The 21,667-nt window shown below is 37.6% G+C and overlaps 5 protein-coding genes across 8 annotated transcripts; 3 read left to right on the top strand and 2 right to left on the bottom strand.

Annotated features, from left to right (window-relative positions):
• The first annotated feature begins 537 nt into the window (after positions 1-537).
• Positions 538-2,795, top strand: LOC106293100 (glycerol-3-phosphate acyltransferase 5). Its single transcript, XM_013728768.1, has 2 exons — positions 538-1,292; positions 1,701-2,795. The coding sequence occupies exons 1-2, from the start codon at positions 711-713 to the stop codon at positions 2,619-2,621; spliced, it is 1,503 nt and encodes a 500-aa protein (XP_013584222.1). The 5' UTR covers positions 538-710; the 3' UTR covers positions 2,622-2,795.
• A 1,572-nt stretch (positions 2,796-4,367) lies between these two features.
• On the top strand, positions 4,368-6,890 carry LOC106294769 (transcription factor GAMYB). Of its 3 annotated transcripts, XM_013730417.1 has the most exons (4): positions 4,368-4,449; positions 4,982-5,399; positions 5,496-6,363; positions 6,471-6,890. In XM_013730417.1, the coding sequence occupies exons 2-4, from the start codon at positions 5,049-5,051 to the stop codon at positions 6,758-6,760; spliced, it is 1,509 nt and encodes a 502-aa protein (XP_013585871.1). In that variant the 5' UTR covers positions 4,368-4,449; positions 4,982-5,048; the 3' UTR covers positions 6,761-6,890. The 3 variants fall into 3 exon arrangements, with proteins under 3 accessions (XP_013585871.1, XP_013585872.1, XP_013585870.1); XM_013730418.1 differs by lacking the exon at positions 4,368-4,449 and having other exon boundaries at positions 4,462-5,399; positions 6,480-6,890; XM_013730416.1 differs by lacking the exon at positions 4,368-4,449 and having other exon boundaries at positions 4,463-5,399.
• An 82-nt stretch (positions 6,891-6,972) lies between these two features.
• Positions 6,973-10,125, bottom strand: LOC106294768 (dnaJ homolog subfamily C member 2). The gene is made up of 2 exons (XM_013730415.1): positions 9,945-10,125; positions 6,973-9,101 (listed from the first exon to the last, which is right to left on the bottom strand). Exon 2 carries the CDS (start codon positions 9,079-9,081, stop codon positions 7,156-7,158), a length of 1,926 nt encoding a protein of 641 aa, XP_013585869.1. The 5' UTR covers positions 9,082-9,101; positions 9,945-10,125; the 3' UTR covers positions 6,973-7,155.
• Positions 10,126-10,287: 162 nt separating this feature from the next.
• On the top strand, positions 10,288-12,204 carry LOC106343509 (putative pentatricopeptide repeat-containing protein At3g11460). Its single transcript, XM_013782746.1, has one exon. It carries the CDS (start codon positions 10,302-10,304, stop codon positions 12,156-12,158), a length of 1,857 nt encoding a protein of 618 aa, XP_013638200.1. The 5' UTR covers positions 10,288-10,301; the 3' UTR covers positions 12,159-12,204.
• Positions 12,135-14,054, bottom strand: LOC106343511 (4'-phosphopantetheinyl transferase gsp). Of its 2 annotated transcripts, none has more exons than XM_013782747.1 (8): positions 13,685-14,054; positions 13,445-13,620; positions 13,201-13,268; positions 13,022-13,114; positions 12,792-12,947; positions 12,598-12,702; positions 12,387-12,516; positions 12,135-12,298 (listed from the first exon to the last, which is right to left on the bottom strand). In XM_013782747.1, exons 1-8 carry the CDS (start codon positions 13,768-13,770, stop codon positions 12,219-12,221), a joined length of 894 nt encoding a protein of 297 aa, XP_013638201.1. In that variant the 5' UTR covers positions 13,771-14,054; the 3' UTR covers positions 12,135-12,218. The 2 variants fall into 2 exon arrangements, with proteins under 2 accessions (XP_013638201.1, XP_013638202.1); XM_013782748.1 differs by having other exon boundaries at positions 13,201-13,263.
• Between the last annotated feature and the right edge of the window lie 7,613 nt (positions 14,055-21,667).

The following is a 21,667-nucleotide window of genomic DNA, read 5'->3' as shown; positions in this document are numbered from 1 at the left end:
AGTAGCATATGCAAAGCGTAGAAATCACATGAACTTTTTTTTTGGGGTGAAAAATGTTAACAAATTACATGATCTTTGGAAGAAACCTATGTGGTTTCGAAGTATTATGGGTGGCATACAACCAGGTATACATTAAAAAAAATTTACTTTGAAATGATCTCACAGACCAACATAAGAAAATCTAACCAGACTAAGATAAAATGAACCAAAAATCAATTCAGTTGGAGTATATATCATAAGTTCTCTCCAGTCAAATTAACATGCATAAACTATATGCTATTCTCATATGATACGGTCAGTAACCTAATTACTCGTATATTTGCCTGTTCTCACAGCCTAATTTTGGTGCATTATGCCAACAATTTGGACATGATTGGTTAATTTTAAACCATCATTTTTTTTGTTATCCACATAAGATTACGTGAATTACTTCACCAGGAGGAAAACAGATGACGTGTATAATCGTGTTTTCTTCACATATCTCTATATATAATATTGACTTATCGAAAAAAATCAACTTAAAAAAAACATGTACAGTTACGGTAGGTGCAATATTGATAAACTGCCATTGCATTATAGAGACGAGCCAGTCCACACCTTTATAACATAAAACGTTACAATCCATTTTCTTCCATCTTCAAACCAGTCAAAACTCAAAACTTACATTCGATCAAACGAACGAAAAAGGAAGAGAAGAAATAGAATTGGTGATGGAGCAAGCAAGAACGAGTTCGGATTCTGTGGTGTCAGAATTTGAAGGGACAATACTAAAGAACCAAGATCCATTCTCTTACTTCATGCTAGTTGCCTTCGAAGCATCTGGTCTTATTCGTTTCGCCGTCTTGCTATTTCTCTGGCCCGTAATCACACTCCTTAACGTTTTCACCTACAAAAACGCCGCGCTCAAGCTCATGATCTTTGTATCCACGGCTGGTTTACGCGAACCGGAGATTGAATCCGTGGCTAGAGCCGTCTTGCCAAAGTTTTACATGGATGACGTAAGCATGGACGCATGGAAGGTTTTCAGCTCGTGCAAGAAGAAAGTCGTGGTGACGAGAATGCCTCGAGTTATGGTGGAGATGTTTGCAAAGGAGCATCTTATAGCCGATGAGGTCATTGGTTCAGAGCTGATCGTGAACCGGTTTGGTTTTGTCACCGGTTTGATACGTGAAACTGATATTGATCAATCTGTTTTGAACCGTGTCGCTGATTTGTTTGTCGATGGAAGGCCTCGTATAGGTCTTGCAAGACCGGGCAAGACGATTTCTACAACTTTCTTATCGTTATGTGAGGTAAACACTACATCCTTGCATGAAATCATATAAATAGACATAGAAAATGTCTCAACTAGCAAAACTTTTTAGCTTATTATCTAATTTGACGTACAAACACGAATCATTGTACATTTTACAGCAAAAAAAACATGTATGTCTATATATATTATCTACTCCATCCGTTCAAATCGATCTATTTTTTCAAAAACTAAAATTATATATTTTTCAATATTTTTAGATAATAACGGTTAACAACATTCGAAAAAATTATGATAAATAGTTATTCGCGAAATAATATATTTATAATCAAAACTTAAAATGTTTTTTTTGATTTGTGTGAAAATTCTAAAATATAGATTTTTTTTTTTGAAACAAGTGAGTATTAATTATTATCAACACTAATGTTAAATCTTCGTACATGTATAGGAGCATATTCATGCACCAATTCCGGAGAGCTACCACCACCACACCCAACAACTTGAGCTGCGGCCACTTCCGGTGATCTTTCACGACGGACGCCTTGTGAAGCGGCCGACTCCAGCCACCGCCCTCCTCATCCTCATTTGGATCCCATTCGGAATCATTCTCGCCGCCCTCCGGATCTTTCTTGGATCCATCCTCCCATTGTGGGCAACACCGTACGTCTCTAAGATATTCGGCGGCCAGATCATCGTCAAAGGCAAGCCTCCTCAGGCACCAGCGCTCGGAAACTCCGGCGTTCTCTTCGTGTGCACACACAGAACCCTAATGGACCCGGTGGTATTATCCTATGTGCTCGGACGCAGCATACCAGCTGTTACCTACTCTATCTCACGCTTATCCGAGATCTTATCTCCCATCCCAACCGTCCGGTTAACAAGAATCCGAGACGTAGACGCTGCTAAGATCAAGCAGCAGTTGTCTAAAGGCGATCTAGTTGTTTGTCCCGAGGGAACCACTTGTCGCGAACCGTTCTTGCTAAGGTTTAGCGCGCTTTTCGCTGAGTTAACGGATAGAATTGTTCCGGTTGCTATGAACTATAGAGTTGGATTCTTCCACGCGACCACGGCGAGAGGCTGGAAAGGTTTAGACCCGATTTTCTTCTTTATGAACCCGAGACCGGTTTACGAGGTTACGTTCTTGAACCAGCTTCCGGTGGAGGCTACGTGTTCGTCAGGGAAGAGTCCGCATGACGTGGCGAACTATGTTCAGAGAATCTTGGCGGCTACGTTAGGGTTCGAGTGCACTAACTTCACGAGGAAGGATAAGTATAGGGTTCTTGCGGGAAACGATGGAACGGTGTCATATTTATCGTTTCTTGACCAGTTGAAGAAGGTGGTGAGCACTTTCGAGCCGTTTCTCCACTGAAATCAAATTAGTAAACTACTATTCGGTCGATAATTTTCTTTTTTCAATGCCTTCCTCTTTATTTATTTTTGCATGTGATTTAAATCTGGATGAATTTTGTTTTACTAGATGTTTGTGTTTGTATTTTTTTGTTTTTGTCCATAAATGTTATTCTTTTTCAGTTATGAAACTAACTCCCCATAAGTATTGTTGAATAAGTATTTGGGGATGAATGTATAGTTTTGTTAATGAGAATTGTTGATTTTTTTTTTTACAAAATATAATTTGTTACAAAAGCTATTTTCTGTCAATTATTTTCTCTCTCGAAATTTGCAAACTTGCAATCATCACGCTTTGTTTTAGTTTATGTCTTCTAAAATTCAACAGAACCTTATTTTATTAACTTAACTAGAGGTAAAAATAAATGAACGGAAATTACATTTTAGTCAGGCTTTAAAAAAATTAAAAATAAAGTTTCTTTAGAACTATAGTTAATTTAAAACGTAGGAAATATACGAAACTAAAGAAATCTGATTACACAATGATATCGAGGAAATCATGCATTAAAATGTCAGGTGAAGATTATGCTTGGCGTCTGATATATTTTATTTTGTCATCTGAACATCCGATATTGGTTTTGATGTTGTATCTTATGGAATGTCAAGGTTGGAGTAGTATCACTTTGTTATTGGTGACACTTTAAAATTTCCTCCTCTTACCCCTTTGCACAATCCAGCTCTAAAAGCTATTTCAATTTCTACGTTTGCTTTCTAGTTTGTTAGGCTCTCTTCTGGGAATTAATGAGCTTATTTTGAATCCTCTAGCAAGAGAAACATAAGATCGCATCGTTTGATATAAGAACCACATATGTACATGTAAACTACGTTTGGAGAGCACCTCACAATACCTCACTTGGCTACTACCTCTTCACTAACATAAACACATTTCGCCATGTGGTTCAGACTATTCCAAAGTGAATGCCTAAGCATAATCCCTCATTTGGTATCACTTTTTTATCCAAAACTTGCTATTCCAGAAATTTTGTTAAAATTACATTAACGTTTACCAGGATATCTAAGCACAGAAAGTAAAATAAAAAAGTTTACAAGATATCAACGTCACCAGACTCAAAATCACATTATTAAATGAAGTACTCCTTCCGTTTTACAATGCAAGTAGTTTAGACTAAAAACACTAATATTAAGAATGTTGGTATTTAAAAAAAATAATATTTAATTAATTAGTTCAACCAATTATAAAAAATTGATATTATTTGATTGGTTACACTATATCCAATAAATGTAAAAATTACCTAGATATTTGGAAACTATTTACATTTTGAAACAAAAAGAAATTTCCTTAAAATAGTTACAATTAAAAAAAAAGGAGGGAGTATTAAATTGCAAATAGTAGTGTTTTGGTGTGGTGGGTTCCTTTTTCGTCAAGACGTGTACGTATATACGATTATATACCAAAAATAGCATAAATTGCATTTTGCACCTTTTTTTTTGAACATCATTTTGACACTTTTTTAAAATATTATTATTCTGAATTTCTAATTACCATTTGGAAAATTAAATATTGTACATTCATAAAACACGCACACAATTTCGTTTCTGTATAAATAAATAAAATTACTCCGTAATTGATTAATCTATTATATCGGAAAGAAAAAGTAAAATAAAAAAAAAGGAGAGTTTGCTATGTAATAAAAGAAGAATTAATAAAAGTAATTTATCTTATTGCCAAATTGTGATCCTTTTTCCACTTCTGTTGAGCATCCCGAGCTGCTCTGATCTGATCTCTGTGGATTTGATTCTCCGAGAAAACAACGGCGAAGCTTTCCCGCGTAATCTCTCTCTCTCTCTCTCTCCCTCTCCCTCTTTACTTCTTTCTAGATTGTTCTTTCCGTTGCTAGTACTTCTAGATCTCGAATCCACTTGCTCAGATCTCTGATCTTCAATCCCTGCATCGATGATCTGTGGAGAAGGCTCAGAATTGTGAGCTATAACGATTTTGTGTATCTTCAGCTCAAACTCGAGCTCCTGATTTAGTCTCATGTGATTATCAGAAACCTTTTTAGCGCTAGATCTCGTCGTGTGTGTAGTAGGGATTCACTTCCTGGATTGTATAGTTTTATGAGTAATCGAGCATCGAATTTTAGCTTTAGGAAACTGGAATTACAATCTAGAAGATTGGGGGTGAGGGGGTTAGGTTTGGAGTTCGATGCGGTGTCGTTTTCAAATGTCAGAGCTTCATGACTTAGCTAGCAGAATCCAAATACTACTTTAGAGACTTACTAATAATATACATGAGTATTACTGCTACTGAGAAATTAAAGGGTGTTTCTTGTTTTTTTTCTCTAAAACTAACTGGTTCAGGTGGGAGCTTGATGTCTATATTGGTTATTGGGGTGCTGAGATCTGTATTGATTTAAGATAGTAAGAGATGAGTTACACGGCTGAGAGTGATGATGATGGTATGCACTCACCAGCTGGTGATAGTATTGGTGGTTATGGATGCAAGAGCCGAGGGAAAGGAAGTGTCCTGAAGAAAGGACCGTGGACTTCGACTGAAGACGGGATTTTGATTAATTATGTGAGGAAGCATGGAGAGGGTAACTGGAACGCTGTGCAGAAATACACGAGCCTGGCTCGTTGCGGGAAAAGCTGTCGTCTCAGGTGGGCTAATCATCTTAGGCCGAACTTGAAGAAAGGAGCGTTTAGCCAAGAAGAGGAACGTCTCATTGTTCAAATGCATGCCAAGATGGGGAATAAATGGGCACAGATGGCTGAACATGTAAGTAACATTATAAGCTCATTGTACGAGTAATTGATCTTTTCTATGAGCCTAAAATCTAAATCTCTGGTATTGTCTCTTTTTGTTTCTTGCCAGTTGCCTGGTCGAACAGATAATGAGATAAAGAATTATTGGAACACTCGTATCAAGAGGCGCCACCGAGCAGGCTTACCGCTTTACCCTCCTGAACTCCACGTTGAAGATCTGCAGTTGAGTGAGGAGTATACCACGAGCAATGTCACCAGGGTAAATAGAAGAAGACATCAAGATATCTTGCAGTTGGGGAATTCCAAGGCAGATGTCTTGTTTGACGATCTTAATTTTGCTACCAACTTGTTACCTGGAGCTTCTGACGTATTAGATATGTTCACATGCAACATGCTAGGAACTGGTGCGAGTAGTTCCCCGTACGAAAGCTACATGCCACCAATACTGCCTTCCCCAAAGCAGCTCCGAGAATCTGGATCTCTGTTTCCCTTGTGCAGCAGTAACATAAAGCAAGAGTTCCACTCTCCAGAACCTTTTCAGAATCCAAGATCTTGCAGTATCTCGCCTTGTGATGTTGGTCATCATTCTCCTTACGGAAACCAACGTCCATCTGATGTGATGATTTCAGATAGCCATGCCTTTATGGATGGCATGCTTCCTACTTCTAAGCCCTTGTTTGGGGCAGTGAAGCTGGAGCTCCCTTCATTCCAATATTCAGAAACTAGTGGGTTTGATCAGTGGAAGACGACCACACCGTCACCTCCACACTCAGATCCTCTTGACTCTGTTGATGCTTATATTCAGTCTCCGCCGCCATTGGAGATTGAAGACGAGTCAAACTGTTTCTCGTCATGCGACACTGGCCTACTAGATATGTTACTTCCCAATGCCAAGATCAAAACTAGTGCAAAGCGTAGTTTGGCTCTCCCCGAGATTCCAATTCCCACGCAACTTAGTGCAGGTGAAACTTCAGCAGGTGAGATCAAAGTCACTCGTTGATTGGTATCTAATCTATTCCACTTTCTTAATGATTCTTTAGTTGCTGTCTTGTGGCTGAGAGTTGCTTTATCATATTTGTTGAAGATTCTGCAGGGAACGTTGTGAAGACAGAAGAGTTGGATCAGGTTTGGGAACCAAAGAGAGTTGATATAACACGGCCCGATGTTTTACTTGGATCGAGCTGGCTAGACCAACAAGGCTGTTTCGGGATTGTTAGAGACTCCAGCAACATGAGTGATGCGCTTGCGCTTCTTCTCGGTGGTGAAGACATTGAAAACAGTTACGTGACTGTTGGGTCATCATCATCAGGTCAAGCACAACAAGGAGTTGGGTCTTGCACATGGACTAATATGCCTCCTGTTTGGTCCTTGTAACAACATGAACCACATCACAGTTTGATCTTTCTATATTTTCATGCTATACTTCACTTCCTTTGAGGACTTCATGGTTTGTTATAGTTGAGACTTGAGACTTGAGACGAGAGATTTATGAACTTAAAGAAAAGTAAAACTCTGTTTGATTTTGATTCTCTCTGGCCATTATACTTTGATTTGTTCGGTTTAGTTTGAAAAATTGACAGATCGGAAATTTAAAATCAAATCATACATAAGATTAGATAAAAGTATTAAGTTTGTGATAGCAGGTATCAGAAGCAAATGAATCATTACAAATAATAGTATAGATAAAAGTTTGAAGGTTTTGATCTTGCAAAGTAACAGTGCCCTCATGAGGATTACAACCCAAAATTCTCATGGAGCTCCGATAAGATTTAGACTGCAGTTTTCTTGCTTCTGATGATTTCCTTAAGCTCTGCAAACTTCTTCTTGCACTGAATCACAGTCTTCCCAGGAACAGCTGCAGCTACTCTCTCCCATCTTTGGCTTGTCTCTTTGGGGAATGTCTTCAAAGCCTGAACCAAAGCTCTTTCTTGCACAGCAGACCAACCATCTGTCTCTACTGAACTTCCACTTGCTTCACCATTGCTCTCCGAGCTTTGACCAACAACAACAGTCTCTTTAACAGGTGGTTTCACCTTTGCTGTTGCCGGTAGAGACTCTCCCAGCTCCTCTCTTGTGGAGAGAGGGGAAGCGATTGTAGCAGTGGGTTTCCTCTTCTCGAGGAACGAGTCAAACGCTTTGGAGGAATCTGGTTTTTGGAGAAGAACGGTCTTAGTTGCTTTAAGAATCTCCTCAACTGATCTTCCTGTACCGATGTACTCTGATATAACTTCCCATCTCCGAGACGTCCCCTTTGGATATTTTATCATTCCTTTTCTCAGCATATCAATCTCTTCCTTGCTCCATGGTTGTTTCTTCTGAGTGCTCTCCAACACAGAGACTCTCTCTGCACCGCCACCGTTGGTTTTCTCGCTTTCTTTCTCTTTAGAGTTGGCTTCTTGGTCTCTACTACTGTCGCTGCACCCGTCTCTGATCACCTTAGCCAACTCTAGCCCTTCTTTGTTTCCCATCTTATCGCAAAGACTCTGCAGCTGCTCGATGTTAAGCGTCATGCAAAGATTCTCTATATCTTCCTCTGAGATGTCAAGCAGACGCTGAGCCACCACAGGAGCTGAGAGAGTCCTGAGACGGTTACGCTCTTTGCGTATGAGCTTCTTCTCCTTCTCCTTAGCCTTCTTCTGCTGCTGTGCAGACTCCACCGCTCGCTTCTCCTCTTCCTCTTTCCTCCTCTTCTCTTCCGCAGCGGCGATAGCAGCTTCCTCCTCCTGCTTCTTCTTAGCCATAAGCTTCGCGTCCTTCTTCTGCTGCTTCTCAGCCTTCTCCTCTTCTTTTCTCTTCACAATCCTCGGATCTTTCCTATACGCGTTGTCGACAAGAGTCCTGATCCTAGCGTGCTCCTCCTTCCTAGCCTTGGCCGTTGCTCTAGCGTTCTCCTTCTCCATCCACCTCCTTTCCTCGCGCGAATCCGCTTGTTCAAGATCATGTTCCTCTTCATCAGGAAACTCCCTCCAACTCTTGAAAGCGTACCAGAAGTTGTAGAACCTGTCAACCTCCTTGAGCTTCGTGTTCTCGTCTCCAAGATCAGGTATACGCTGGTTCACAGACCACCTAGCGTTCCTCTTGAAAGCTGGACCGAACACCTTGAAAAAGTCCTGTGGCGCGCAGTCCGTGGGGACCTCGTCGTCGAACTCATCGGTAGAGTCGAAGATTCTCCTCTTTAACGGATCCATCAGCACCTCGTAAGCCTCTTGGATCGCCTTGAAGCGAGACTCTATCTCCTCTTTTTTAGCCTCCTTGGCTTCTTCAGTCTCCTCTGTTAAAAGGAGAGAAGCGAGCTTGTCAGGATGGTGCTTCAAGGCGGCTTCGCGGTAGCTTTTCCTGATCTGATCCTCTGTTGCGAGGTACCTCAAGTTGCTCAGCCCCAGCAAGGCGTAGTGGTCTTGCTGCTGCGTGCCGGACTTCTTCTTTCCTTTGTTTGAATACGAGTTGAAGGAAGGAACGTACTCCTTCTCTTTATCGTCTCCTCCGGCTTTCTTGTCATCGCCTTCGCTGTCTGTGGGCTCCTCTGCGCAGCCGTGGAGTTTGAGAGCCGCGGAGTGGAAGGCGTGGCCCGCAGGCTCGCGGTTTAAGGCCTTCACGGGAAGGGAATTTGAAGAAGCGTACAGCGGTTTTCCATCAACAAGCTCCTCAGAGTATGTGATCAGCTTAATGGAAGAGTCGCTTCTAAGGCTCGGCATGGTGAAAAAAGGTTCAGATTCTGTCACAAAAGATTACAGAGATAATGTTAGCAATTTAAACGGGTCAGGTCAATATTCATCTACATATGTTAACCTTACCAGCAGTAGTAGACAAAGCTAAACTTATATATTAGCAAACGCTATGACTTGAAAAAAAGATACACAAGGCAAGCATCAAATCACAGTCCTAACAGATTACTAATTCAGTTGGTCTAACAATAACCAAAAGTTTGATAAATTAACTGAAACTCAACATTGTCCTACATCAAATTTTAACACAAAAAGGAGAAGGCAAAAACAACATTTAAGAGAGAACTTGATTGGAAGAACAAGGACATACAGATAAATGAGGCAAGTACACTACAGATCCAGCAGTAAGAGAAATAAACAAACTTTGTTATCAATATGTAAACTAAAAAACACAGAACCCGATACACGTTTTGTGACTTGCACCCACTTGGAAAGAGAGCGCAAATGCTCAACTACTGTAGTCACAGAACAGAACTAATCAAGTAATCCAGAGAGTACCGCCATAAAACCAGATAATCCACAAATCCTAGGAATTTCAATTGACAAGGAAGACAAAGCAAATCAAAACACTAACGCAACTTCGAGTCTGATTGCTTATAATTATAATAACAAATCCCCATCTCTTTAAAAGGATAATGATTTCTCAAAGCTGTGGTTTTTACATAGCAGATATGATTAAAAAACCCTACTTTTTCAACTTATCACTTTATTGCCCCCGTATACACACAACCCAATATGATCTTTTCGATCTTAAGAAACTTAACGAAGAATCTGATAGCAATAAAAAAAAAAACATCGAGGGGAAACAACAGTGTTAAATCTACTTTTCTTACCAGACACTCCGATCTGTCGGTCGCAAGCCGCTCCAGCGATCACTTTCCGCACGAGCTTCCTCCAACCCGCGGCGGTAGAGAGAGAGAGAACAAGAAGAATACAAGTTCAATCTGCGTTCACAGGAAATGAAATAGCGGCGGCAACGATTTGCTGATGGGAGAAGAAAGGGTCTATCAGATTATAACCTGTTTGGTTGTCTGAATAAAAATATTCTTTTCTTTTAATGTTACCATCTCGCGAATAGTTCGGGCCAGGCCCATTTATCCAATTATTGGGCCTTACTCTAAATAAGATATTCATATTACTACTATACGTTTTTACTTTTAACCAAACCAGTGATCACCGGCGGAGAAGCAATGGCAACCGGAAGAAGCCTTGTGCGGCGAGTGGCTTCGACGCCATGGAACGCGCGTCTTCGAGAGCTCGCTTCCCAATCACTGTTCTCCGAATCGATCACTCTCTATCGATCCATGCTCCGCTCAGGCTCCTCTCCAGACGCATTCTCTTACCCTTTCACTCTCAAGTCATGCGCCGCGCTTTCGCTCCCTGTCTCCGGCCAGCAGCTCCATTGCCACGTCATCAGAGAAGGCTGCGTCGCTGAGCCCTTCGTGCTCACCGCTCTCATCTCTATGTACTGTAAATGCGGTTTAGTAGAGGGCGCACGCAAACTGTTCGACGAAAATACTCAGTCGCATCAGCTCGGAGTTTGTTACAACGCTTTGATATCTGGATACACGGCGAATGCCAAGGTAGCTGATGCCACGTGTCTGTTTCGGACAATGAAGGAGAGATGTGTTTCGGTTGATTCAGTTACGATGCTGGGGCTTGTCCCTGTCTGCACGGTTCCTGATTACATCTGGTTTGGGATGTCTCTTCACGGAGAATGCGTTAGATTAGGTATAGATTCTGAGTTAGCTGTTTTGAATAGCTTTATTACAATGTACATGAAATGCGGATCGGTTGAGTCTGGTAGGAGGTTGTTTGATGGAGTTCCCGTGAAGGGTTTGATTACATGGAACGCTGTGATCTCTGGGTATGCGCAGAACGGATTGGCTTACGATGTTTTGGAGCTTTACGAGGAGATGAAATCTTACGGTGTTCGTCCTGATCCTGTCACGTTGGTTAGTGTTCTGTCGTCTTGCGCTCATCTTGGAGCTCAGAGGATTGGCCAGGAGGTGGAGAAGCTAGTTGAGGCAAATGGGTTTGTGTCTAATGTGTTTGTTAGCAATGCGTTGATTAGTATGTATGCTAGATGCGGTAACTTGGCGAAGGCGCGGGGTGTTTTCGACGTGATGCCTGTGAGAAGCTTGGTTTCGTGGACGGCTATGATAGGTTGCTATGGGATGCATGGAATGGCAGAGACTGGGCTTAAGCTTTTCGATGATATGATCAGGAATGGGATAAGACCCGACAAGACAGTCTTTGTGATGGTTTTGTCTACATGCAGCCACTCAGGTTTAACAAATAAAGGTTTGGAGTTGTTTGATGCGATGAAGAGAGAGTATAAGCTGGAGCCTGGTCCTGAACACTACGCCTGCGTAGTGGATCTACTCGGAAGAGCTGGTCGCATAGATGAGGCCTGTGAGTTTATAGAATCAATGCCTATTGAACCGGATGGTGCTGTTTGGGGCGCTCTGTTGGGTGCCTGTAAAATCCACAAGAATGTGGACATGGCAGAGGTAGCTTTTGCAAAGGTGATTGAGTTGGAACCGATGAACATTGGCTACTATGTTTTGATGTCGAACATATATACAGACTCGAATAATCAAGAAGGAATCTGGAGAATACGGGTAATGATGAGAGAGAGAGGATTCAAGAAAGAGCCCGGGTATAGTTACGTGGAGCACAAGGGAAGAGTTCACTTGTTTTTGGCTGGGGATAGAAGTCATGAGCAAACAGAGGAAGTCTATAGGATGCTGGATGAGCTAGAAACTTCCGTGATGGAGATCGAGGGAAACACAGACTGTGATAGATGCGGAGAGGTTTCTAGCAGTACGCGTGAGCACAGCGAGAGGTTAGCAGTAGCGTTTGCGATCCTCAAGACTAGTCCAGGGGCAGAGATTCTTGTGATAAAGAACCTGAGGGTTTGTGAAGATTGTCATGTGTTCATCAAGATGGTTAGCAAGATTGTAGATCGTAGGTTTGTTGTAAGAGATGCATCAAGGTTCCACTATTTCGAAGATGGGCTCTGCTCGTGCAAGGATTACTGGTGATTCTCCCATAGTCTCACAAACACAATGCTCAGAAAGTGTACTACAGAGGATGTATATAAACTACAGAAATATTCTTTCAGAAATAAGTTGGTCTTCTACAAAGGGGATGGTTTTCCGAACAATGATCTTCGTAGGAGCTCCTGCAAAAAGAAAAAAAAAAGTGATGAAGAAACCACTAAACCAATGGATCCTTCACTGTGAAGAGATATATCACAACTGAAATTGCACCTTCGTTAGCTTGATCATCTTCAGTACAGACTGCAGCATAATGAGAATCAGCCAAATCAAAAAGGGCAAACTTCCATCCTCCGTTGCATTTCTTTGTCTCCTCCGGTGGATCGGCTGTCACTTCAGATGTCTACAGAAAAAAATCAGAGATCTTTAAGGAAGGAAGTGAACAATACAACACTTGGAATCTGAGTTGAAGTCAAAAACAAACCTTGCAAAGGTTGTAGGCTCCCTCTGTTCCAGGCATAGACTGGATTGTGAAGGTATTAAAAGGTGCAGCGGAGAAGCCTTTTCCTAATGCTTTCACATATGCCTCCTGGATACACAATCACCACAAGAGTTTCTAGCTTTTGAAAAGGATCAATTATTTTAGTCTCAAATGTATTTGTTTTTCGTAGAAACTACCTTAAGAGTCCATAGCTTAATAAATTCCTTTCTCTGAACTTCTGGATCCAGTATAGTTGCCAAAACGTTCACTTCATCAGCAGAGTAAAATCTTTTTGCGAATGCTAAGACATCATGTTTTATCTTCCTTTCCTTGTCTTCAACATCAATACCAACCTACAATAGTAGTAAACTGCAACTGTTCAAATACAAACAAAACTAGATGTAATTTGCTAAATAAGAAGACTTACGGGAACATGTACTGTCACCCCACAGGCAATTAAAGAGTCTGTGTGGGAGATGTTGAAATGCAATGGCTGGTTATTGCAGTTCTGCCAATCTACCTGTAAGAAATTTAAACAAGAACAAATGAAATGTTTCGTCCCAACCCCAGACAATGAGTCTACTCCCAAACAATCATCTCACTCACCTCAGGCTTCCCATACACGTTCTTCTTGAACATCAAGGATCGAGGATCGACCTCCTTGTTTGTCTGATCTAATAACAAAACCAAGATTACAGTTAATACCCTTCAAAGTTCAAACTTTCTGTGAGAAAAGTCCTACTTAATAACCACATAGTAAAAACCAATATATGCTCACAAATTCAGGTAAGTCTTGACTAGTTATCATATAGAAAGGCCGAGGCTTTAAGAGACTAGATGAACAACATACATCTAGCAATGGTGGTTCGAACCAAGGTGCGGGCAAGCAAAGCATTCTTCTTGAGCTCATCGCCACGCATCTGATCAACTCCATCTTTCTCAATTGGCGAGAGAAGTTGTGAGTAGCGTTTCAAAAGAGATGTGCTTTTCACTTCATCTGGTATAACATACCATAGGTGAGTCTCCCTGCAAGAGATTTAGAACATAAGCTTCAAAGCCTATCAACTAAAACGTGGGATGAGGAACTTACCTACGAGATGGAAGTTGCAGAGGGATCAGTGAAGGCAAATCGATCGAGAAGCTTCGGTGCATTTGAGACATGACACTGATTCTCATGTGATTGATTCTCCGGCTAATTTTACGGTGAGTCGGTGCCGGAGGTCAGATGCATATACCCCCTAATCAGCTAGGATTCTGAAATCATAACAAATTGTACCGAACCAGACCATTTTAAACCGAGCGATTTTGCTTGATGCTCAAACTTAACTAAACCGAAATTTTATTTTGGTTCCGGTTCCGTTGGGTGGATTGTTGATCTCTCCCTTGATCTTCTTCGACTCTACCGATTTGCATCTCCAACAGTCTCTCAACTCTCCAGCTCCACCTTTCTATCAACTGGGTTTGGCATTGATTGGCCTTTTAACTAAAAGCCGGTTAGGCTCGTAAACATTTCTCTAAATTTTAATTGAAAGCCATCTCTCGCGGGTGGGGTTATTGTAATATAAGATAGATACATCTCTTATATTTTTTAACTAAGAAAAACTATATTTAGATATAAGAGATGTTTTTTACCTGAAAAGTGTCAAATTATGCTCTAATCATGTTCTTAAAGCATTTCCAACCCAACCTCAAATCCTCAAATTTTTAAGTTTAGTGATCATTCCAATCCAACCTCAAATCTTCTAATTTTGAAGTTTTACTATTCAGAACCTTAAAATTATCTTTTATTTTCTTTTTGGTCCTTATAATTATTTATTTTCATAAATATTAGTAAATTTTGTTAATGTAAGAACTACAATGCAAATAAATAAACTTTTAAGGATTTTTTGAGGATTCATGGTTGATGTAACCAACCCTCAAATCCTCATTTCAAAGTTTTGCTCCCCGTAAAATGAGGTCTTGGGTTGGAGATGCTCTTAGAGCATCTGCAACAACCCTTTATCCCTTTATTTATTGAAGAATTTTGCATTCCGACATCCATTTATCCCTTTATATTTTAAAGGAGTGAACAGTTCACTTTCAAATATAAAGAGTCACTATTCAGACTCTTTAAACACTATTCACTTTTCACTTTAGTCTCTACAATTATATATGTCTTACAATTGCATGACAACTTTTTATATATCATATTTTAGTACTTATCATTATAGTTTTTTAAAACTATTTCAATAAAAATACATTATTAACTATTTAATACTATCTATATTTATATTTGACTACATATTATTATATATTTTTCAAAAATACTTTCTCTTAATATCTATCAAATAATATGCTTTACTGAGGACTAATGATTATATTTAGTTATTATACTATTGAGGACTAAAATGTAATACATTAAAAATTTAAAGAAAATATATAAAGGACCAACGTTGGACAACTATCCCTTTATCCATTTATTTTTAGTGGATTCCTTCTTTAAAATAAAGAGTGTCGTTGGAGATGCTCTTAATCACAAAAAAAAAAACTGTTATGAAAAGACATTTATTAAACTTAAAAAAAAACTCAGGCCCAGAGTCGGCCCATGACAGGAACCAAATACAAAGATGAAGAAAGAGACTGTTTTGCCAAACAGTCGGCTTCCACATTCATCGATCGAGAAAAGTAACTAAAAGTGATAACGACGAAAATAGAGGAGATGTGCTTGATATCCTTGATGATACCATATATTTCCTTTATCTGCATGCCAGCGTTAATAGCTCTGATGAGCGTTGAGTTGTCAGAGAAGCACCAGAGCTTTCGAAGCCCTAAAGTCTCTGCGGAGAGGAGAGCCGATCGGAGAGCAATAGCTTCCGCAATTAGAGGCGAGTTAATCAGATCCTTTGTTGTAGCACCTTGCGTAATCCGTGAACCAGTCGAATCAGTGAAAATCCAAGCCAGTTCAGCTCTCTTCGATTGAATATTCCATGCCGCATCTGTTCTACAAGCCACTATTGAGGATTCTCCCGTCGTTAATGATTACATGTCGAACATGTGCATTTGGAACAGATCAGCATATGCACATATTGTAAGACTAAGACCAATACATCTTATATATTAAAACAGAAGTCACAACTTTGATTCATGTGTGATTTTTTAAAAAATGGAACCAATGGACCTATTTCTAAAAAGTCATGTTATATTTAATCTCTAATCTTATCATTTAAATTTGGGCCTACTAGAAATTTTTATTGGGCTATCAATAATTGAATTTAAACAATTAGATGATCCATTAGATTTAAATTAAATAAATATAATTTAATGTTGTGATACTATACCTCCATATGTTAATTATTAAAATATTTGTCGAAGTCAACTTTTAAAATTATAAAGATTTTTTCTAAATAACAAAAATCATATCTTATATATTAAAACAGAAGTCACAACCTTGATTCATGTGTGATTTTTTAAAAAATGGAACAAATGAACATATTTCTAACAAGTCATGTTATATTTAATCTCTAATCTTATCATTTAAATTTGGGCCTACTAGAAATTTTTATTGGGCTATCAATAATTGAATTTAAACAATTAGATGATCCATTAGATTTAAATTAAATAAATATAATTTAATGTTGTGATACTATACCTCCATATGTTAATTATTTAAATATTTGTCGATGTTAACTTTTAAAATTATAAAGATTTTTTTAAATAACAAAAATCATATTATCTAACAATGATTAATATTTACTACCTTAAACCAATGAAAACAAATTTTAAACTATATAGTTTATTTTAAAATTAAACAAAAACTAAATGTTTAGTTATTTACTAGATAATATAAATTTATAAAGCGAAAAGTTTAATTTTTTAAAAACAATCTAAATTTGTGAAATGTTACAATATCTTTGAATATGAAAATAAAACAATATTTCGCTAATCTTTATATATATAGTTACGATTTTAATAATGAAATAATAATACGAAAATATATATATAGAAGAAGATACAAATACATGTGCAAGTTTGAAACAATCTATTCAATGAAAAAATATACCATAAACTTATTTTGTTTTAAAAATTGATAGACACATATATATATTATAATATATATCAATTTAAAATTGAAAATAAAATATTTATATAAAAATAAATGAAAACAAAAATCTGCGCGGTTGCGCGGGTCGAGATCTAGTTTCATATTACCATTGGTATTAGTTTTTTTTTTTGGGTAAAAAATATCGTGTTTTATAAACAGAAGTCTAAAGTTTAATTTAAAAAGACTTGGATTTTTTTTATGTTTTGAATATCAACTTGCATATTATTTTTTTTGAATATCAACTTGCATATTATTGCTCAATAGCGAGTTGCAGTTTCGGCTGTTCGAGTTGTTGAAACTCTGCTTCTCTGTTATTAATCTGACCCAATGAATAAGCGGTTATTTTCAGAACTAAAACAAAACATATTCTTGTAATTAACGTGCAACACACAACCATGAGATTTTTATTGGCAAATGGTAATCACCATTGATATCTTGGTGAAGATCGACCATTTAATACTTCAATAGTAAAGCTCAACAGCACAGCATTAATTCACAGCATGTCTTCGAGCATATACATACTAACCATCATCAGTTTCTTCTGACTCAACATAAACATTGTCTCGAACAATGGGATCCAAGAATTCATTTACCAGGGAGACGAGTTTTTGAGCTTGTCAAGCAGTATTGCATGTTAACATATCTCATTTAAAATTTTTACGCATCCGCGAGTATGTGTATTTTGTAGTTTCTACTCTCCGGTTCCAGCAGTTTCGATATGTGAAACAAGCAAACGAAGAGCAAAAACTGTTGAGAAAATCTTTAGTTAATAATTATTCGGCACTCAATCGTACTGTATAGATCACATGTATTGCATATTTCGTGAAGGACCATGCATGGTACCCACCTTTTTGTTCTTTCTTTTATATGAAGAAATTTGAGTGTACTAGTCGATCGTGGCCTACGTACAAACTCTATGGGCAGAAATAATGCAGCACCAATAGAAAATTTTTCTCAACCGAAGTTTTGTGTTCCACATGATGTGAGGTCTATATAGGTACGTGGCATGGAACGTGATGTATCTAGTGACAATAATCTTCGGTATTTAGGTGCAGAAACAAAATGACACATTTTTTTTTTGAGAAAACAAAATGACACATTTGTTAGGACTTAGTACATACATAGCTTTTTAGGTTTATAAACATCTCAACCTAATGATGTTAAAAACAACATCTCAACCAAATTTCTTTTAGTAAAAATAAAAAATATCTATAGTTAAGAAATGGATATACATATTTAAGACTATAAAATGTTCATTAACATAATCAATAAATAAACATATATTCACCTTAATTAAAGCTAATTTTCTCTATATTTTTTTTTTGATTTTCTCAAATTTAATTGACGGAATATACACTATAGTAAGATTATGCATGCATTTACCATTAATATTATTTTTGGTCAAAAGATTTGAGTATTGCAAAAATACAATCAATAATATAAATAAAATAAAAGATTTATATACAGATCTTAAAATTATAGTAAAAGCGAATTTTATAATATATAGAAATTTTAGAATTATAAATTATTCATTAACACAATCATTGAGCAAATGAATATTCACTTTAATCAGATTTTTTCTCTTATTTGTTTTTGCTTGTCTATCGGCAGGATATACATATAGTAAGACTACACATGCATTATACCATCAATATTCGTTTTTGGTCAGAAGATTCGAGTATCATAATCAAAGTCTACGATACAGTACTTAAGGACTTTAGTGTTGCTAATCCATGCAAGTATTACCGTAATCTCACACGGTTTGACTAAGAGCATGATTATTCCAGAGATCCATTTAGGATTTTTTATTTTTTTTAATACTTTCAAGTAATAAATGTGAGTTAAGAGACTACATTAAGAGACCTAAACATTTATACGCTACAATGCAAATCTCTTAATTTAGGGTTCTTAAAAAAAATTATTAAACATTTTTTTATGGAGTTTTTGCCAAAACTAATTCACAACTTGATTTTAACCCCAAACCTATACCCAAATTTGAATCAAATGCAAAACTAACCTAAAAGCCTAGTGAAATTACAGCTCAGCCCCTTGTGACCAAACAAAAAAATAGAAGCCATTTTTACGAATATAGCCCTAGTAAATTGTCTGAGTTGTCTGAGATGTTGGAAGTCGTCTGGACGACTGAAGTGTAAGTTGTCTGGTACCGGTTTATTTTAAAAATAATTTATAAATCTTGTAAGTCGTCCAGGAAGTCGTCTGAGTAAAAAATATTTAATCTAATTGGATTTTTTGTCTCCCTATATAAAGAAAAATTTACACATTCTCTCTCCTCCTTTCAAATGGCTGCAACAAAAATGTAATGTTCATCATTTTAAAACTCTCCAACCTCTCTCTAATCTCTTTGACTTGAAAACATCAAACTTTATATGAATTTTTCAGTTTTGTCTCATGTATTTCTTACTAATCTATCTCTTTTACAGGTTTTTAATCAAATGGTACTCATCTTCCATTAATTTAAAGTTAAATCTATTAATTTTAGATATGTATTTTTGTGTTCTATAAATGTAGATTTATCTAATATTCCAGTCATTTTCTCTATTTTTAAGTCATTTGAACGTTTTTGGATATGCAGGTTTTTCAGATCTGGATTTAATATGCATGTTTTTCAGATCTGGAAGACTTCTTGGACGACTTACCTGTTAGTCGTCTGGAAGTCGTCTGGACTTCCAGGAAGTCGTCAGAACTTCATGGAAGTCTTCTGACGAAGTCTCCCTTTCATAATAGATCTAAGCGTTTTTGGTAAGTTCTTATGTCTGATTTTACGTCTGAACTTCATGGAAGTCTTCAGGAAGTTTTGTTGTATAAAGTTCTTACTTTTTTCCCAAACTAAAACTCTCCAAACCCACTCTAATCTCTTTGACTTGAAAACACCAAACTTTATATGAATTTTTCAGTTTTGTCTCATGTCTTTCTTACTAGTCTATCTTTTTTGCAGGTTTTTAATTAGATGGTACTCATCTTCCACTAATTTAAAGGTAGATCTATTATTTTTAGATATGTATTTTTGTGTGTTCTATAAAGGTAGATTTATCTAATCTTTGACTCATTTTTTCTGTTTTTAAGCCATTTGAACGTTTTTGGATATGCAGGTTTTTCAGATCTGGATTTAATATGCAGGTTTTTCAGATCTGGAAGACTTCTGGGACGACTTACCTGTTAGTCGTCTGGAAGTCGTCTGGAAGTCGTCTGGACTTCTTGGAAGTCTTCTGACAAAGTCGTCTGGACTTCCTGTAAAGTCGTCTGGACTTCCTGTAAAGTCGTCTGGACTTCCTGTAAAGTTGTCTGGACTTCTTGTAAAGTCGTCTGGACTTCCTGTAAAGTTGTCTGGACTTCTTGTAAAGTCGTCTGGACTTCCTGTAAAGTTGTCTGGACTTCTTGTAAAGTCGTCTGGACTTCCTGTAAAGTTGTCTGGACTTCTTGTAAAGTCGTCTGGACTTCCTGTAAAGTCGTCTGGACTTCCTGTAAAGTCGTCTGGACTTCCTGTAAAGTCGTCTGGACTTCCTGTAAAGTCGTCTGGACTTCCTGTAAAGTCGTCTGGACTTCCTGTAAAGTCGTCTGGACTTCCTGTAAAGTCGTCTGGACTTCCTGTAAAGTCGTCTGGACTTCCTGTAAAGTCGTCTGGACTTCCTGTAAAGTCGTCTGGACTTCCTGTAAAGTCGTCTGGACTTCCTGTAAAGTCGTCTGGACTTCCTGTAAAGTCGTCTGGACTTCCTGTAAAGTCGTCTGGAAGTCGTCTGAACTTCCTAAAAGTCTTCTGACAAAGTCGTCTGAACTTCCTGGAAGTCGTCTGGACTTCTTGAAAGTCGTGTGGTCTTGTCTACTCAAGTGGAATCCAAGCTTGTCTTTGTAGAGGAATGATCTATAATAGTTTTGTTTGTGGTCTGTTTTGTGAATTGCATGTCTACTCTTTTAGTTGTGAATTTTTTGTAAAATGAGTAATAATGTTTTCCAAGATGTATTAAATGTGCTAACAATGTGTTTACACATTTACAAATCAATGAAATAATAGACTTCAGTAGCCTTTTTCTTATCTTTGGATCTCTCATATGCAATGATAAACTCCAATGGCCTTTTTCTGATCTTAATAAACAAGAATGTTGGTAGCTTTTTATTGATACAACATTTTAAGAAGTATTTTAGCCCTTCTTCCAACTCATAACAATAGTCATCATTATTGTCTATAACAATAATACTTAAGTGATGGAAACAAACAATAGTAACTAGTCAAAGCATATCATATTTTATTATAAGTTTGCGTTGAAAAACTTAGTCAAATTTAGTAAAACTAAGGGAGAGAACATATTTTGTAAATATGAGTTTTACATATCTTGAAGTTACTTATCACTCTTAAAAATACAAGTTATTCAAAAACTAACGTAGAAGACTTAAAAACTAGCGAAGAAGACGTGGACGACTTCAATATAAGTTGTCCAGACGACTAAACTATACGTCGCCTGGTCAACACAGAGGTTATTTTTGCAATTGACTTTGAAATCTGTTATTTCAGACGACTGAAAAATAAGTCGTCTACTATTGTTTGGCTAAAAAAAAAACTCCAAAAAAGCTAGACGACTTATATTTCAGTCGTCATAGGTTAGTTTTGCATTTGACTGGATAATTTCAGAAGTTTGACTTTTCTGGACGACTTACATTTCAGTCGTCTAGTGAAAATTAAAATAAAAATATTTTTTTAAAAGTAGACGACTTACAGTTAAGTCGTCATAGGTTAGTTTTGCAATTGAAAAAAAAACATCAAAATTTAATTATACACAGACGACTAATAATTCAGTCGTCCACGAGACGACTGAAATGTAAGTCGTCCAGGATTTACGAGGTTTGACCAGAATCTCGGAAAAAAATCCTGGACGACTTACAAGTAAGTCGTCTCGTGGACGACTTACAAGTAAGTCGTCTCGTGGGCGACTGAATTATGAGTCGTCTGTGTATAATTAAATTTTGAAGTTTTTTTTT

The sequence above is a fragment of the Brassica oleracea genome, chromosome C5 (assembly GCF_000695525.1).
Source record: "Brassica oleracea var. oleracea cultivar TO1000 chromosome C5, BOL, whole genome shotgun sequence".
Lineage (NCBI taxonomy): Eukaryota > Viridiplantae > Streptophyta > Magnoliopsida > Brassicales > Brassicaceae > Brassica > Brassica oleracea.
This window is presented reverse-complemented; position numbering and strand designations above follow the sequence as displayed.

What these genes read in the sequence shown, in the direction of transcription:
- LOC106294769 (XM_013730417.1), top strand. Translation starts at nt 5,049, where the DNA reads ATGAGTTACACGGCTGAGAGTGATGATGATGGTATGCACTCACCAGCT. An exon ending in GGGCACAGATGGCTGAACAT is followed by an intron (nt 5,400 to 5,495) that starts GTAAGTAACATT and finishes GTTTCTTGCCAG; the next exon opens with TTGCCTGGTCGAACAGATAA. An exon ending in TGCAGGTGAAACTTCAGCAG is followed by an intron (nt 6,364 to 6,470) that starts GTGAGATCAAAG and finishes TATTTGTTGAAG; the next exon opens with ATTCTGCAGGGAACGTTGTG.
- LOC106294768 (XM_013730415.1), bottom strand. Translation starts at nt 9,081, where the DNA reads ATGCCGAGCCTTAGAAGCGACTCTTCCATTAAGCTGATCACATACTCT.
- LOC106343509 (XM_013782746.1), top strand. Translation starts at nt 10,302, where the DNA reads ATGGCAACCGGAAGAAGCCTTGTGCGGCGAGTGGCTTCGACGCCATGG.
- LOC106343511 (XM_013782747.1), bottom strand. Translation starts at nt 13,770, where the DNA reads ATGAGAATCAGTGTCATGTCTCAAATGCACCGAAGCTTCTCGATCGAT. An exon ending in GGGTGACAGTACATGTTCCC is followed by an intron (nt 12,948 to 13,021) that starts GTAAGTCTTCTT and finishes CTACTATTGTAG; the next exon opens with GTTGGTATTGATGTTGAAGA. An exon ending in AGATGATCAAGCTAACGAAG is followed by an intron (nt 12,299 to 12,386) that starts GTGCAATTTCAG and finishes TTCTTTTTGCAG; the next exon opens with GAGCTCCTACGAAGATCATT.
- LOC106293100 (XM_013728768.1), top strand. Translation starts at nt 711, where the DNA reads ATGGAGCAAGCAAGAACGAGTTCGGATTCTGTGGTGTCAGAATTTGAA. An exon ending in CTTTCTTATCGTTATGTGAG is followed by an intron (nt 1,293 to 1,700) that starts GTAAACACTACA and finishes GTACATGTATAG; the next exon opens with GAGCATATTCATGCACCAAT.